This window comes from Chaetodon trifascialis, chromosome 20 (genome assembly GCF_039877785.1).
Source record: "Chaetodon trifascialis isolate fChaTrf1 chromosome 20, fChaTrf1.hap1, whole genome shotgun sequence".
In the NCBI taxonomy this organism is placed as follows: domain Eukaryota; kingdom Metazoa; phylum Chordata; class Actinopteri; order Chaetodontiformes; family Chaetodontidae; genus Chaetodon; species Chaetodon trifascialis.
In genome coordinates this window covers 14,467,716-14,481,761 of record NC_092075.1, presented here as the reverse complement: position 1 = coordinate 14,481,761, position 14,046 = coordinate 14,467,716, and the positions used below count along the sequence as shown (strand labels likewise).

General features: G+C 44.2%; 1 protein-coding gene across 4 annotated transcripts in view; it reads left to right on the top strand.

The window, feature by feature from the left end:
- The first annotated feature begins 688 nt into the window (after positions 1-688).
- The window catches only part of palm2akap2 (PALM2 and AKAP2 fusion), a 79,208-nt gene continuing 65,850 nt past the window's right edge, over positions 689-14,046 (top strand). For 3 of the 4 annotated variants that reach the window (XM_070988322.1, XM_070988320.1, XM_070988319.1), the window contains exons 1-2: positions 689-864; positions 9,608-9,659. In XM_070988322.1, coding sequence (XP_070844423.1) covers positions 821-864; positions 9,608-9,659 — 96 coding nt within the window. In that variant the 5' untranslated portion in view covers positions 689-820. The remainder of the gene's footprint in view (positions 865-9,607; positions 9,660-14,046) is intronic. The other variant, XM_070988323.1, reaches the window with a different exon arrangement.

Sequence of the window (14,046 nt, the reverse complement as noted above, 5' to 3'; positions counted from 1 at the left end):
ACATCCTGCTCAGTCTCATCCAGTCTCGTTCATCCATACAACCACACTTAACGCTGATCCCATTAGGTTTGCAGGACACTGGAGCCTGCTTATGGAGGATGTACTTATTTCCTTTTTAACAGTGATGGGGTTTACGGGCATCTTATCTGCCTCTTTAAATGAATCTCGCCTCAGTCTCAAAGGAGAAAGGTTGCTCTCAGGGTAGCAGCCGGGATAAGGCAGGTTGGCCACTCCTTTCATTATACTGTAACTCACTCCCCTAAGGCTCTCTTTCTCTCCATCTCTCTGCTGTCTCTTTGCCATCCCCTGCTCTCCATCCTGCTCTCCCATCTCATCCTCTTTCTCTCCCTCATCTGTCACACTCTTTTTACCTGATTCTCTCTCATTGACAGCATCTCCTACACATTTATACAAACACACAAGTGACCACTCTATCTCTATCTCTATCTTTTTCTGTCTCTCTTTCACACACACACACACACACACACACACACAGCACACACGCACACACAAACATGCTTACACCCATCCCCTCCTGCTGGCAGAGCGGGGCGATGCAGGAGCGGCAGCAGCAGCAGCTGCTCTGACACATTCTGGCGTGACGAGCACACACACCGAAAAGACAGGAGGAAAGAAGGAGGAGGAGGAGAGGATAAGAAGGAGGAGGAGGAGGAGGAGGAGGGAGGAGGAGGGAGGAGGAGGACAGGAGGAAGGAACAGAGAGAGAGAAGAGGAGGACACAACTCTGTCAAAAGGACACCGGGGAGGACAGGAGAAGGAGAGGAGTGCGAGGAAGAGGAGAAGGGAAGGGTGCTGCAGCCATGTCAGACACACCTTTGCAGAGGAACGGCACAGCAACGGCACCGTGAGTAGATGATCTTTACGTTCTCTGGCTATCTTTCCCTCCATCTCTCCTCTCCTTGCCTGCATCCTTCCACCTCTCTCCCCTCCATCTGACAGGCTGGGTTGTCATGGGAACGGGAGCTCCGTCATGGTGAGGCTGCTGCTCAGTCATGACTGGCGAGGAGACACGCCGCACACCGTGTCCACTCCTCCCTCTCTGCCTCTCTTTTCTTCACTGACCCTCACACTGTCTCTGCAAACCTCTCACCTCACTGCACATCCTCCTCCACGCCTTTGGTCTCTTGCTCTATTCTCCTCTTTCTGTCACTGTCTTTCTCTGAGTCTGCTCTGAAAAAATCAGTCCTGCACTCCTTCATCCTTATCTTATTCAACCTCTCACTGCGTCTGTCCTCAGATACAGTATGTGTGATTGTGTAACAAAGTGTGTGTGTGTGTGTGTGTGTATGTGTGTGTGTGTGTGTGTGTGTGTGTGTGTGTGTGTGTGTGTGTGTGTGTGTGTGTGTGTGTGTGTGTGTGTGTGTGTGTGTGTGTGTGTGTGTGTGTGTGTGTGTGTGTGTGTGTGATGTGGCATGGTTTAGCATAGTCAATGTGGAGGCAGGCTGCAGGCTTGGTCCAGCCTCTGTGTGTCAGCACCGTCCGCCATGCTGCAGACGCCGTCCTCCTGTGTGTGTGGTTTGTCTGTCTGTATCTGAAAATGAAAATCAACCTAAGAAAGACTTAAAACTTACATTTGCCCTCGTGACTAATACACCAGTAAGTCATAAAATCACTGCTTTGTGCAACACTGGATGGCTGTTCAGGTGCTGACTGTCAAGTCTTTGATGTGTCCCACAAGTACTGGGGATGTGCAACATCAGCAGATTTTCAAATCACTCTGACCTGTCAGCTGCTTCTGCACACAAAGATAGATTTTTTTTTTTTTTCGTGTTTAAAAGGTGTAAAAGAAAAGAGGAATGTAAGAAAAATACCCCTGTATTTTTCCAGAAAAAATCAGTGACATTCATTGCATCCTTAGGGTTATGGAAAGACATTTTATAGCCATATTGTCATTGAATTTAAAAATCAGTATTTTTGTCTGGGGCGTCAAACAACGTGCCTGAAACGCCAAATGAAAAATAACTGCACAAAGGTGAGATTTATACTTTAAAATCTATATTTTTTTCATACTAGCCATACATGAAACTATGAAATAAACTAAAAGTATAGGACTAACAGATACATTTGGTAGTATCTTTGGTAAACCATCCTTAACTCCAATAAAGAGAAGTACGAAGACACTCATGAGGACCAGTGTGCAAGATTTAGGGGGATCTACTGCCAGAAATGTAATGTAATATTCACAGTTGTGTTTTAACTTGTGTATAATAACCTGAAAATAAGAATGAGAGACATGGGTTGTTCATTTGGTCACAATCTGCAACCTCACCGCTCAATGCCTCTAAATCCTACACACTGGACCTTTAAATCTCAACATACTGAAAATGGGAGTGTTAAGACAGCTTTGGAAATCATCAGTCCACTGCTTATTCCTGAGGGTCACTGAGATGAGAGGGAAAGTCTGCAAAATCACTTTCATCGCACCTGAATGTGCTGCGATCAGCTGCTGTGTGAATCGGTGTGGAGAGAAACAGTGACAGTGATACTGTAGTGAGAACAGGAGAGTGGGAGTTGTTCTTAAACATTCAAAGCTTTGTGGGTGTACTGTGTTGTGTTCAGCTGAAGCTACTTTCGGTGGCTGCTAAACAACAAAATGGAATTCAGAAAATCTCTGGCTTTTGAACAGTGTTGAGGTGCTTGTGGTGGGATGATTTCTCTAATATACTACATACAAGGTACAGTGCTGCACCTTTAGGTCTGAGGTGACGTGAGACATGTCACTGTGCATCTTAACCTCATGCAGCTAGGGGCTCATGCAAGTTGAACATCCTATTTTTGCAAATTTGGTGCTTGCATATGTACATTACAGATGATATAACAGTTTCCCATGTCCAAATTTAAAGTCTAAAAAACCTGTAGCTGCTGCAGATGAGGGGACACCGAGCGGCAAGCTGGTCTGAGTGATAACCAACTTGTTACATTGTGAGTCACCTCAGAGTCTTAGACAGGCAGGCAGTTTGAGTGACAGGTGGAGTGATTTTTTTTTTTTTTTTTGGTCCTCTGAGAGAGCCACACCCACGAAGCAGGCAGGGAGAGTGCAGTAAAGCGTGAATCAGACATGCTTCATTTGTGCATCAATAGTTAATGCTTTAATTGCAAAAATGAGACGGTGCTGTCGTGATTCAGTCCAGCGCGTCCTATCGTTCCCGAGCCCTGTCTGCTTTCCTCTGTGCTGTGGGCTCATTATCAATCACCATAAACACCGTGCTCGCTCTGGGTTGTCCACTGATTCAGCAGAAACACGAGGTAGTATTTGTGGTCATGTAGCGTGCAGACACCACAGTGGCAGATGGCCCATTCTCTGTTGCTATTTTTTGCACACTCAGGGAAGAGAGTCTTAATCATGATGGGATGAATTGAGCATCCACAGTTTAGCCAACCCAGCGGCCCAGAAAGAGCACAAAATTGACCATCATATTTGAATTTTGGCAGTTAAATAGTTTTTTTATTGACATTCATTCACTTAAGAAAACAAGGAATTTGTGATGAGCTTGTTGTACAGTTCACTGACTAGATAATTAATCAGTGAATCAAATGGTAATCCACAGATTGATTGCAAATGAAAATAACAGTTAGTCCTTCATCAAAGCCAGCAAGGTCTGCTGTGTATTCATGACCCTGGGAGCAAGCTGAAATACATGTTTATTCATAGAGCCCAAGTTCATGCAAATGCAAGTCAAAGGGCTTTACAGAGTGAAACATAAACACAGACAGATAGACAAAGAAGTAAGAATCAATACTTATTTACTCAAATGATCCATTCCAAAAAAAAAAAAATGCTTGTTGTGCTTTTTTCTTATCCATCTCCACACCATTAAAAATTATACCACCAGTACATTAATTGTAAACAGTGGACAAGAGGAGAAAAATAATGGCATTCAGAGAAAGATGGAGCAGAGATAACACGCTGAGGTGATGAAGATCTGAGCGTCTGGAGGCCAAGACATCTGCTTCTCCTCTAAAATGCCTCTCAGGATATAAACAATTAAACGCTACTTTATAGAATAAAAAAAGTCTAGTAGGTGCGTGCAGACACACACATATACAGGCACTGATATATAAGGAGATGCATGTGAATTCTTCTCTCTCAATGTAAATTCATCCCAATGAGAATAAAAGAAATTGAGGGAAACTTCGTGGGCAGAATGAGAGACTTTTTTTTTAGAGGCAAAGCGTGGATTGGTCACTGCTTTGGTGTTACTCTTCATCAAGCTGTTTGCAGTAATTGAAAGACAATACTAACATTTCTTCAGAGCTTCCAATCAGCTTTGAAAGTCAGTGGTCCTGTATTGTTTACAGTATAATAAACGCTCAAACTGGCTTTGCATGGCTGCAGCAGACTGAATTATTACAGTCGTATGAGTTTGAAAAGCCAGACAGAGCTGATATCTGATTAGTTGCTGAAAGCCAACGACTTCCAAAAGCTTGGCCATCAACAATTTTTCTCGTCTAGACTCGCCTCGACACATTTTTTGTAGTTAGATTAGACCAATTCTGCAGTGGAAAAACAAACATACTTTGAGATGACAGGGACTGCAATGCTCAGGGACTCCATGTCAAATTAAGGGGAAATGGTGTTGAAAGTAAGGAGGGTGAGGGTGACGAATTTGAGATTTTTGAATGTTTTTCAATAGTTTTTAGTTAAACTGTGTATGCAGACAGACAGACAGACAGACAGATGGACAGACACGGTTTGACCTCCCTCAGTGATGTATAAAATATGAATGAGATCCAGGTCTGGCACTCCCAAAGCCAGAAATATGTCTGTTTGGGTTGCTTTTTCTCTCCCCCTCCATTATCTCTCTCTCTCACACACTCACACACACACACACAGACACACACACACACACACACACACACACACACACACACACACACACACACACACACACACACACACACACACACACATTGTCTGCAGCAGAGGCCAGTGTGTACCAGATGTGGGGTTTGTGTGTTTGAGGATAATTGAAATATGGGAGTAAGCTCAGGAAAGGCAGGCAAATGAGATGGCTGCATTAACATAACACATTACACACACACACACACACACACACACACACACACACATTTTTTCTGACTTATTTTCTTAGTCCATATTTGCTCATTCCCTCAGCCTCCTACTCTCCATGCTTGTTGTTGTATTTCTGTGTGTGTGTGTGTGTGTGTGTGTGCGCGCGTGCATGTGCATCCGTGTGTGACTGTGTGTGTGTGTATGTGTGTTTTCCTGCCTCTAGTTCCACATCTGGAGGCCATTACCTCTGGGCTGGGATTGGGGGGGCGGGGCTGAGCTGGCTGTGCAGTGAGGTCATTGCGTCGTCGTGGCGATGCAGACGAACAATGATGCTGTTGTCTCCAACGACGACCAACTAATGTAGCTGACGCCAGAATATTAGGGATTGAAGGTGGGACAGGGGGGACGGGGGGGACGGGGGGGACGGGGGGGGACGGGGGGGGAGGGGGTGGCAACTATTTAGGGGGAAAGGAGAGAGTTAAAAAGTCGAGGGGCAAACTGGAGCAGAAAGGAAAATAAAATGTAACATGTTATGAAGAAGTGGAATCATGTTAAAGTATGAGGTATGATTTGTAATGACAGTGTGAGCAGCCAACATAATGATGTGATTGGTCTAAATCCAGGTCAAACAGAGACTTTCAGAGAAGACTTCAGCTGCTGCTGGCTGTAAAGTCAGACAGCCGCGGAGCTGAAACTGGTTTCATAATATAAACTATATGTTACTAAGACCCCAAACAGGTCATGGTCTACGACCTGCATGTGCCCACATTAAAGACATCATGTTTTAATGAGGGCGGGTCCCAGGGTTAAACAGCACAGTTTTTATTTTAGTATCTTCATAGTGAACCTCAAGCAAGCCTATAGGATGTTGAAATTGTGCTGCCGATCTGCCCGAGCTGTTACAGTATTGGTGCTTTGAGCGGCCAAAAAGCATGAGAGAGTCATGCTAAAACAAACAAAACAAACAAAACAAAACAACAACACATTATAATACACATCACATATGAAATAAGTCTTTATATTCATGTATTATTATCACTGTTGTTGTTGATGCTGTTTCAGTGAGTAGTTGTCTTTAATGATTGTGATCTAAATATTGACCAAAATAAAAGTGATCATGATTTTTGCCATGATCAAGCAGCCCCAGCCTCCTATTAGCTCTGTTTTGGTCTTGCTCCTGAGGGAAATATCTGGCTTTAGATGCTCCACATGTTCACCAACTAGTCGATACCTCTGCTGTTTGGTGCTGGGCAGGTTGTGTGTAGTGGTCTATCAGAGTCTTTTCACTGAAACGGCTGCCTTGGCACCAAACGCTGAGAGTGGAGGGAAGACAACCAAAACCATAAAGTTGTGGGCTGTAAAACCAAAATAATAAGCTTAAAGACGCACTGGAGCTGAAGGAAACTGCAACACTTCACACTACACATAGTCATTTGACCCGTTGTTATTGATTAGTGCAGCTTTGAACAGTGTAGTGCTTGTTTATTTTATCAGGAAATCGGGATTCATAAAAGCAGTGTTGTACTATATGAAGTCATCTTTTCAAAAAGAGAGCAAGAAAGGAAAATTTAGATGGAAAAACATGACAATCTATATTCTCCTCACAACATATATACTGTAAAGAAGACTAATAATGTAGAAAAATAAGTCATAAGTCTCATGATATATTACTTTTTTAGCTCATATATAAAGACATTGTTACAGTATTACAGTCATCTTGAGTCATAAAGACAAACAAATTAAGCAAAAGAGCATATCTAATATACGATGCACTTGTAAATCAGATTATTACAAACTGTGGAATTTCTATTAATACATTTGAAGAGGAGGTTTTCTTTAAATATCACCTGTTGCAAACTTATAGAATATGCTTTAGAGGATTGCAGCAGCAATCATGTCAGCACCCCTGACCCGATGAATCTGCTGAATCCCTGTCTTTGTGCATTAGTTTGGAAATCACACCTTCACCCTATATGGGTCATTTGACTGTTAACAGCTCCCCTAACACCTCCAAACATCAAAATCCCAGAGACCCTTAAATGGTTAACAGTTCACATGCGAACAAGGGAGCTATAGCTGAGGGCTGACTGAGTGTCATCTCTGATTTATTCAAGTCTTGTAGCTCCAGTGGCTTTACAGGACAGATACTCTCCAGCTGCACTTATTTATTAGACATTTTTCTTGGAGTAATGCAGTGGCTGTGATGTCAGTGTGTGCCTGTGTGTGTGTGTGTGTGTGTGTGTGTGTGTGTGTGTGTGTGTGTGTGTGTGTGTGTGTGTGTGTGTGTGTGTGTGTGTGTGTGTGTGTGTGTGTGTTACATGCTTCTGTTTTCCCTAAAGAGCCATCCAGGACTGCTGCTGCTGTTTCTCCTTATAAGGATGTCTGCTTGTGGAAGCAGGGATGGAGAAAGAGGAGAGAGAGGAGGACGGGAGGGATCGATCAGGGGCAAAAAAGTGTGAGGAAGAAGTTGATGGATGGAAGGACAGGTGGGAGACAAAGAGGAATGGGAGCATGGGAAGAGAGGATGAGTGGAGGGATGGGGATTTAGAGGAAGAGCAGGGGGTCAGGAGGGATGGAAAGCGAAAGAAAGGGAGAAGGAGAAGGATGGAGGGTAAGAGTTGAAAGGGAGATGAGGCTGAAAAGGAAAGAAGTGACTAGAGGTGGAGGGCAGAGATCCTCCATGGGAGGTACGTAGGAAAGTAGGAGGAAAGAAAGGAAGGAAGGAATGAAGGAAGGAAGAAAGGAGTGAGGGAGAGGGAGAGAGGAAAGTGTTGGGCCCGGGAAAGGAGAAATGCATGTAGAAGACGAGACAGGAACGCAGCAGAGGAAGGAGAGAACGAGAGGAAAAAAAGAAAATCGAGGAAATGGTGTTAGAGAGGAGACAGGAGAGGAATGGATGAAACCCAGGTGAACCTCGAGAGTTAGAATAGAGAGACACAAAAAGTGGGACACAGGTAACAGTGACCCATTTACACAAGCTCTGCTTTTGTCTGTGTGTGTGTGAGAGTGTGTGTGTATGAAGGTGTGTTGTGCCTTTTGAAGGGGTGATTTTGCAGTTTTGAGACGCTCCACTGACGTTCATCTGCATGCATCAGTTCATGGAGTGACACAATTATCTTGTTCCTTCTCTTTTTTTCGATCCTCTTCCTGTTTTTCTAAAATATTCGACTGATGTCATTTTGAAAGTGACCAGAAATAGATCCTGAAGAGTCAGCTGTAGGGCTGTTTGTGTGTGGGGTGGCTGGTACTGTAGCATAGAGGGTTGTTTTTTTGTGTGTGGGGGTTTTTTTTTGTAAAAAAGATCAGAATAGCTTAAAACAATGGGAACATGTTGTGCAACACTCTAAAAGTGAGAGAAACTCACTGAATGAATCCTACCGTGAGAAAAGTGCATGTCTGTGTTCAGCTGTGGTGTCCTGTGATTGGAAGTTAGCAGCAAAAACAACACATAGTTGCAGCAATGGCTCAGATAGCAGCAGCAGTGCTTTAACCTGAAATAACACACGGGTGAAGGCTAAGCTGGTGGGAGGTGTCTTATTATAATGCAGTGGCATCAGCTGGCCTGAAAGTTGTTGTTTTTTTTTTCCATGTTTAAATGAGTCATTTCCTGATATTAAGATGCCCTTTTTTTACTTCATATGTCCAAAACACATGTAGTATTGTGTTTTTCAAAGATTAGACTACATTTTGTAGCCATGATAAGCAGATGAATGAAACTGCCATAGTAACAAAATTCAACGGCTTTTATAGTAAAGGACAAAAATAAGTTATCCCTACCTTCCATAGAAATGTTTTTGGTTTTGTTTTTTTTATAATAGGAGCATTATTGATCTACTGATTCATCTCAGTGATAAGTGAGCATAAGTACATTTAAGATAAGAAAACTTAAAAGGCAAAGTTATGGAGAAAAGTCTTCAAACTGTTTCGTTTCCCATTGTCTCCTCTCAGCTTTGAAATATGACAAATTTACTCCTCTGCTTTGTTCTCCCTACTCTAGCGGTTTCATGTTGCTCTTCCTCTTTCCCTTTTTCTCTCCTTCTCTTCCTCACCCCCCCACCTTCATGCCATCACTTCTCTCTCCCTCCCCTCCCCTTCTCTCTCTCTCTCTCTCTCTCTCAGCTGCTCCTCCCAGCTGTTTAATCACACATGGCTCATGCCTAAAAAAGAGAGAGAGAGGGAGGGAAGGAGGGGACAAATGGGAGGAGAGACCGGGAGCGCAAAAGAAAGAGTGGGTGATAGAGGCAGAGGGAGAGAGAATGCGAGCGGCGGCCTGAGCGTGAGGCACATGGCCAGTGAATGAGAGATCTTTGCTTCCTCTCAGCGCGAGCTCCTTCTCCCACTGTCTCCTCTCTCTGGTTGGATTACTGCTGAGGAAGAACATCGTCTGGATACTCCTCCTCTTCTCCTTCTCTTCCCTCTCTCCTCCACTTCCCTCCCCTCTCTGTGGCTCTACCTCTGCCTGAGGGACTCCAGCACTCTTGTCTTCCCAGGTCTCACGTCTCTCTTTCTCCTTTCACCCCCCTCTCTCCCCTGCTTCCCCCCCCCCACCCCACCCCCCCCCCACCCCCCCCAGGATGTCGTGTGAGGAGGCTCAGCTCCACAAAGAGAGGCTGCAGGCCTTGGCGGTAAGTGAGAGTGCGTTTAAAACGTCTGTTTTTGCTCTGCTCTTCTCTTTGTGTTCCTTTGACCTCCTGTCTGTTTGCTTTGCTGTCTGTTTGTCTGTCGGTGACTTTCGCCCCGCTCTTCATCTCTTTCTGTCACTCACAGTACAATATCTCGCCTGGCACCTCAGAGTTCCTGCAACTCTAGCAGTCTGCCTCTTTCATTAGCTCTCTCTGTCTGTCTCTCATTCTCTGTGAAGCTCTCTCTGCCCCGTCATTCATCTGCTCCATAACAAAGTTAATTGAACTAATGAATTTGTGTGGCAGAAATGCAACAGCAGAGGTGCTAAACATGAAACTTAAGCGTGGAGCAGCAGCCGATATGCCCATTTCACCTGTGAGTTCAATACATATAAATCTAAACAGAAGCTGAAACATAAGTTGGCCCCATAGCTGAAATCCAGTGTGTCTTTCTGCATTATATATTCACCAAGTTGGCCAGCAGTCATCCACCTTAGCCTCTCTGGTGGGAGGCAAAATGCAAACCAGGGTGACAAAAGCTAAAATAAACATTGTTCACTGCGTGTCAGGTGTATCTATTTTTCCATGTTGCTCTTCAGTGCTTAAATTAAAAAGTGAATGAGCTTAATTTGTTGGGAGCCCATGCTGCATGACATCATAGCCTCCCACACCCGTTTTCAGCGCACAAAACAGTGATTTCTGTTGCACCCATTGTAATGTGCTTCACTCCCTCGCTAGCCTCCTGTCCTACACTGCTGCTGTGTTTGTCTTTCTGTTCCTGTCACCTTTCATCTTCTTCCATGTCTTTTTTGGGGCCTGGAAAGCAACTCGTAGGAAAGTTGGTGGACATTTTTTGGCCAAATGTCTGAGGTTTTTAGGTGTATGTGCTTTCCAACGTAGAAGGATCTCAGCTGCGAGGTGGCCTAGAACAGGCTTCGATACTTGCCGTTGTGTTTCATGATCACGGGGGCATCTGTTGAAGTGTTTGGCTCGGTGCTGGTAGGACTTCAGAGGAGCAGTTAGACCAGGATTCACTGCCTGGGACTAAATTTGGCGCCAGCAAGGAACCACAGCATACCACACACACTCAAGACACACAGAGGCACAGTAACACACACATTCATACACACAAGTGGGGGGAACAGCGGCAGTGGCAGATGGAGAAACTATTTTGGCCACGTTGATCATGGCAGCCGTACCAGGCTGCTTGTACTTTAACCAGTCAGGCACTTAAGTACAGAGAGAGTGGAAAGTTCTCATGATTTTGAACAGAGAGGAACAAGCATTTCTGTTCCTTGCATCATTCTTACATGTGTATTTGGCGAAACACTGCAAATCTATGTGTAAATGACTTTTGGTTTGGTCAACCAGGCCAAGAAAAACTGCAATATTCTGGTGGCAGCTGTTGTAAACACTACAAAGCATGGCCTGTGCAGTCTAACTCTATCCTGAAGTGCTGCCTGAGATCTAACTATAAGTGCCAAGAGCTTTGACACGCATTTGAAGAAAGGTCAAGCATTGAACAGAAGTAAATCATTTGAGCCTCTTTGTCTCCTCTAAATGAGCATCTGTCTTGTCTCAGCCCTGTGTGTTTGTGTGTCTGTGTGTGTGTGTGCGCGTGCACTATATCAAAGACAATAACAGCGCTAATAGCTTTCAAGCCCTACCAGGCACTTGAGGGTTACTATAACACTAATAGTACTAACAACTCTCTGAGGCAGCCAAGCCCTGTGGAAGCCACAGACTCAGCCAACCAACGCAGGTCCAGTGTAAATACAGTAGCTGGACTAAGTTTCCCAGAGCATCTCAAGGGGAAGGGCAAAGAGGTCATAAAACCTCCTCTGACTGTCAGTCAAGAGTAAGCACTCCCTAATCTTTTGCCAGTTTCAGCACTCCAAAAACACTGCACTGATATTGCTTAAGCTGTCCCAAAGTTTTATCAATCTTTGACGCAAGACAATATTGTCTTGGCTTGTCTGGCTTTGTGAATAAGCATTACTTGAACCCCTGCAGAGAGCATACAGTGCATACACTCGCACCCTGCCCCAGTCTGCAGCTGACATGCTAATGATTTCATCAATAATGGATACTCTGAGATTTCACTGTCATCACCACCAGCGTCTGACCTCATCAATACTTTAGCAGATCTTGAGGCAAATTGGAAGCTTCCTCTGAAATCAGAGCCAAGGGTTAGACCAGTCATCGCCGTGCCTGAGCCGCCTTCACACACCTGCTGAATCTGACACTGATTTTAATTAATGTGTCAAACGGGCTTCAAGTTTGAGCCCCTCGCCATGCTTCATCTATTGAACTGGACCAAATAAAATCAGTCAGGTAGCAGACAGCTGTCGTTATAATGTTCATTTACCACAGAGACTGGCAGAGACAGGTCCAGGTCTATGTGCTGTGTGTGGCTCATGAGTAAAGCATGACAGTAATGGCTGTGAATAACACCCCCCCCCCCCCCCCCCGTTATTTATCTTAGCAGAAAAGATAACACACCAATCTTCTCAATCACATCAGTTTGAATAAGACACTGTAGTGAGAAATTACAGAATTTAGCCATTTAAGACATTTAGCTTTTCTTTACAACTGCTGCAAAACACATTATTAAATGAGTTATTTCAAGATTCAATTGTGAATAGAGCAAAAAAAAAACAAAAAGTCAGATTATCTGTGATTTCAGTCCAATATATAAAACTTCTTTTATATTTATTATTAATCATTTAAGACCGGACAAGCAGTGAATCTCTCCACTCCTGCACAGTTTATTTTAGTAGTTTTGATGCTGCATTTCTTCCTCATCATAACTTGTGTTGAACCTCATTGCACTAGAATTAACATGGCTGAGATGGTTTTCTTTAATGCCCTCTAAACAGAGAAAAAAAAAGATTATCGGCTGGTTTGTGTTCCACATAAGAAGATGACTCAGAATGTTAATCATTCGTGTTTAATCTAAGTGTTGACTGGTCAATTGGCTCATTTGTCCGCCACACACACAAACAGACGAAGATTCCCACAGTCTGATAGTGATTATGGTCTGTCAGCTGCCCGCGGTGCAGGTTTCCATGGTTACTAATTGGTCAGATTAGGGAACAGTTGTGATGTCACGTTGTGAAATCCAGACCTGTAATTGGTATATTATTAACATGTAATTACAGCACAGCTTGGTCAGGGTTCCCTAAAAAACTGATTACGTGTGTATGTGCGTGTGTGCGTATGTATGTGGGTGTGTGTGCGCATGTGTGGTCATGTTTGAGTTTTTTTTTTGTAAATTTGTGTGTTCACCAAAACCCTGCGTGCGGTTCTCAGATCAGCCAATGACTGATGAGCGCTTCATCTTTCTAATTAGCTGTTGCCCGTGTGGCCTGCCAACCACAACCGGCATGGCAAAATGCTTGTGTGTGTCTTTGCACGCAATCATTCACGAACTTCTCTGTAGTTTCTGTGAAATGTTTGCACAGATGACCTCAGCCCTTTGGACTCTAAGCAGCCCCCTCCGCCACACACACGCACATGCACACACACGAAAGGACGCACAAGGCCGCAGATCATTTGGGGCCAAGTCGAAGGGGAATTAGGAAGTGGTGCATGAGATGTGAGATGATGGCTGTGTGTGTGTGTGTGTGTGTGTGTGTGTGTGTGTGTGTGTGTGTGTGTGTGTGTGTGTGTGTGTGTGTGTGTGTGTGTGTTTGGGGGGCACAGAGAATGAATAAATGACAGCTGTTGGCACTGAGAACAAGACAGACACTGTCGGGGACCAGAGATGTGTCATTGCCAAAAGATCACCTTCAGCTCAAAATCTAAATCTGTCTTTTGGCTCTCTTGCTGCTGTATGTTATATTATTAACAATCCTGCAAGACTACCATGCAGTTCTGCATTATTGTATTTCCTGGATTCCACCACAGGGTGATCTCCTTGGATGAGCTCAGCGTGGTAATCTGTGTGGCTCAGGGTCAATGTGGAAGCTGGTCAGTGTTGTGGATCCACTTAGTGAGGTTTAGAGGGGAGTGGGACAGGGAGAATGTGAAGGGGCTGCTATAGCTAGACCTTGGCATGCACTGAGATTTGTGACTCTGGCATGCAGTGGAGGGTAATGAGCTTCGTTACGAGGGGTAAATAGAGTTGGGGGGCTGGGCCACTTGCAGGCGTGTGTAGTTTCAGTTCGTGCAGTGTGCTTATAGACATTGGCAGCAGTGAACCCTTACAAATAATTTGGAAAATATTGACTGAGATTGCATTCAAGTGTTTTCTCCTGACAATGGGATACTTATAATAACCTTAGGCTGTGATCACATTTTTAACACACTCACACCTTTCTTCAGTTACTTTAAGTTGTTTTCCCAGTGCACTTAAAGTTGTTTTCCCGTGGAGTCATGGGGCTCAGGT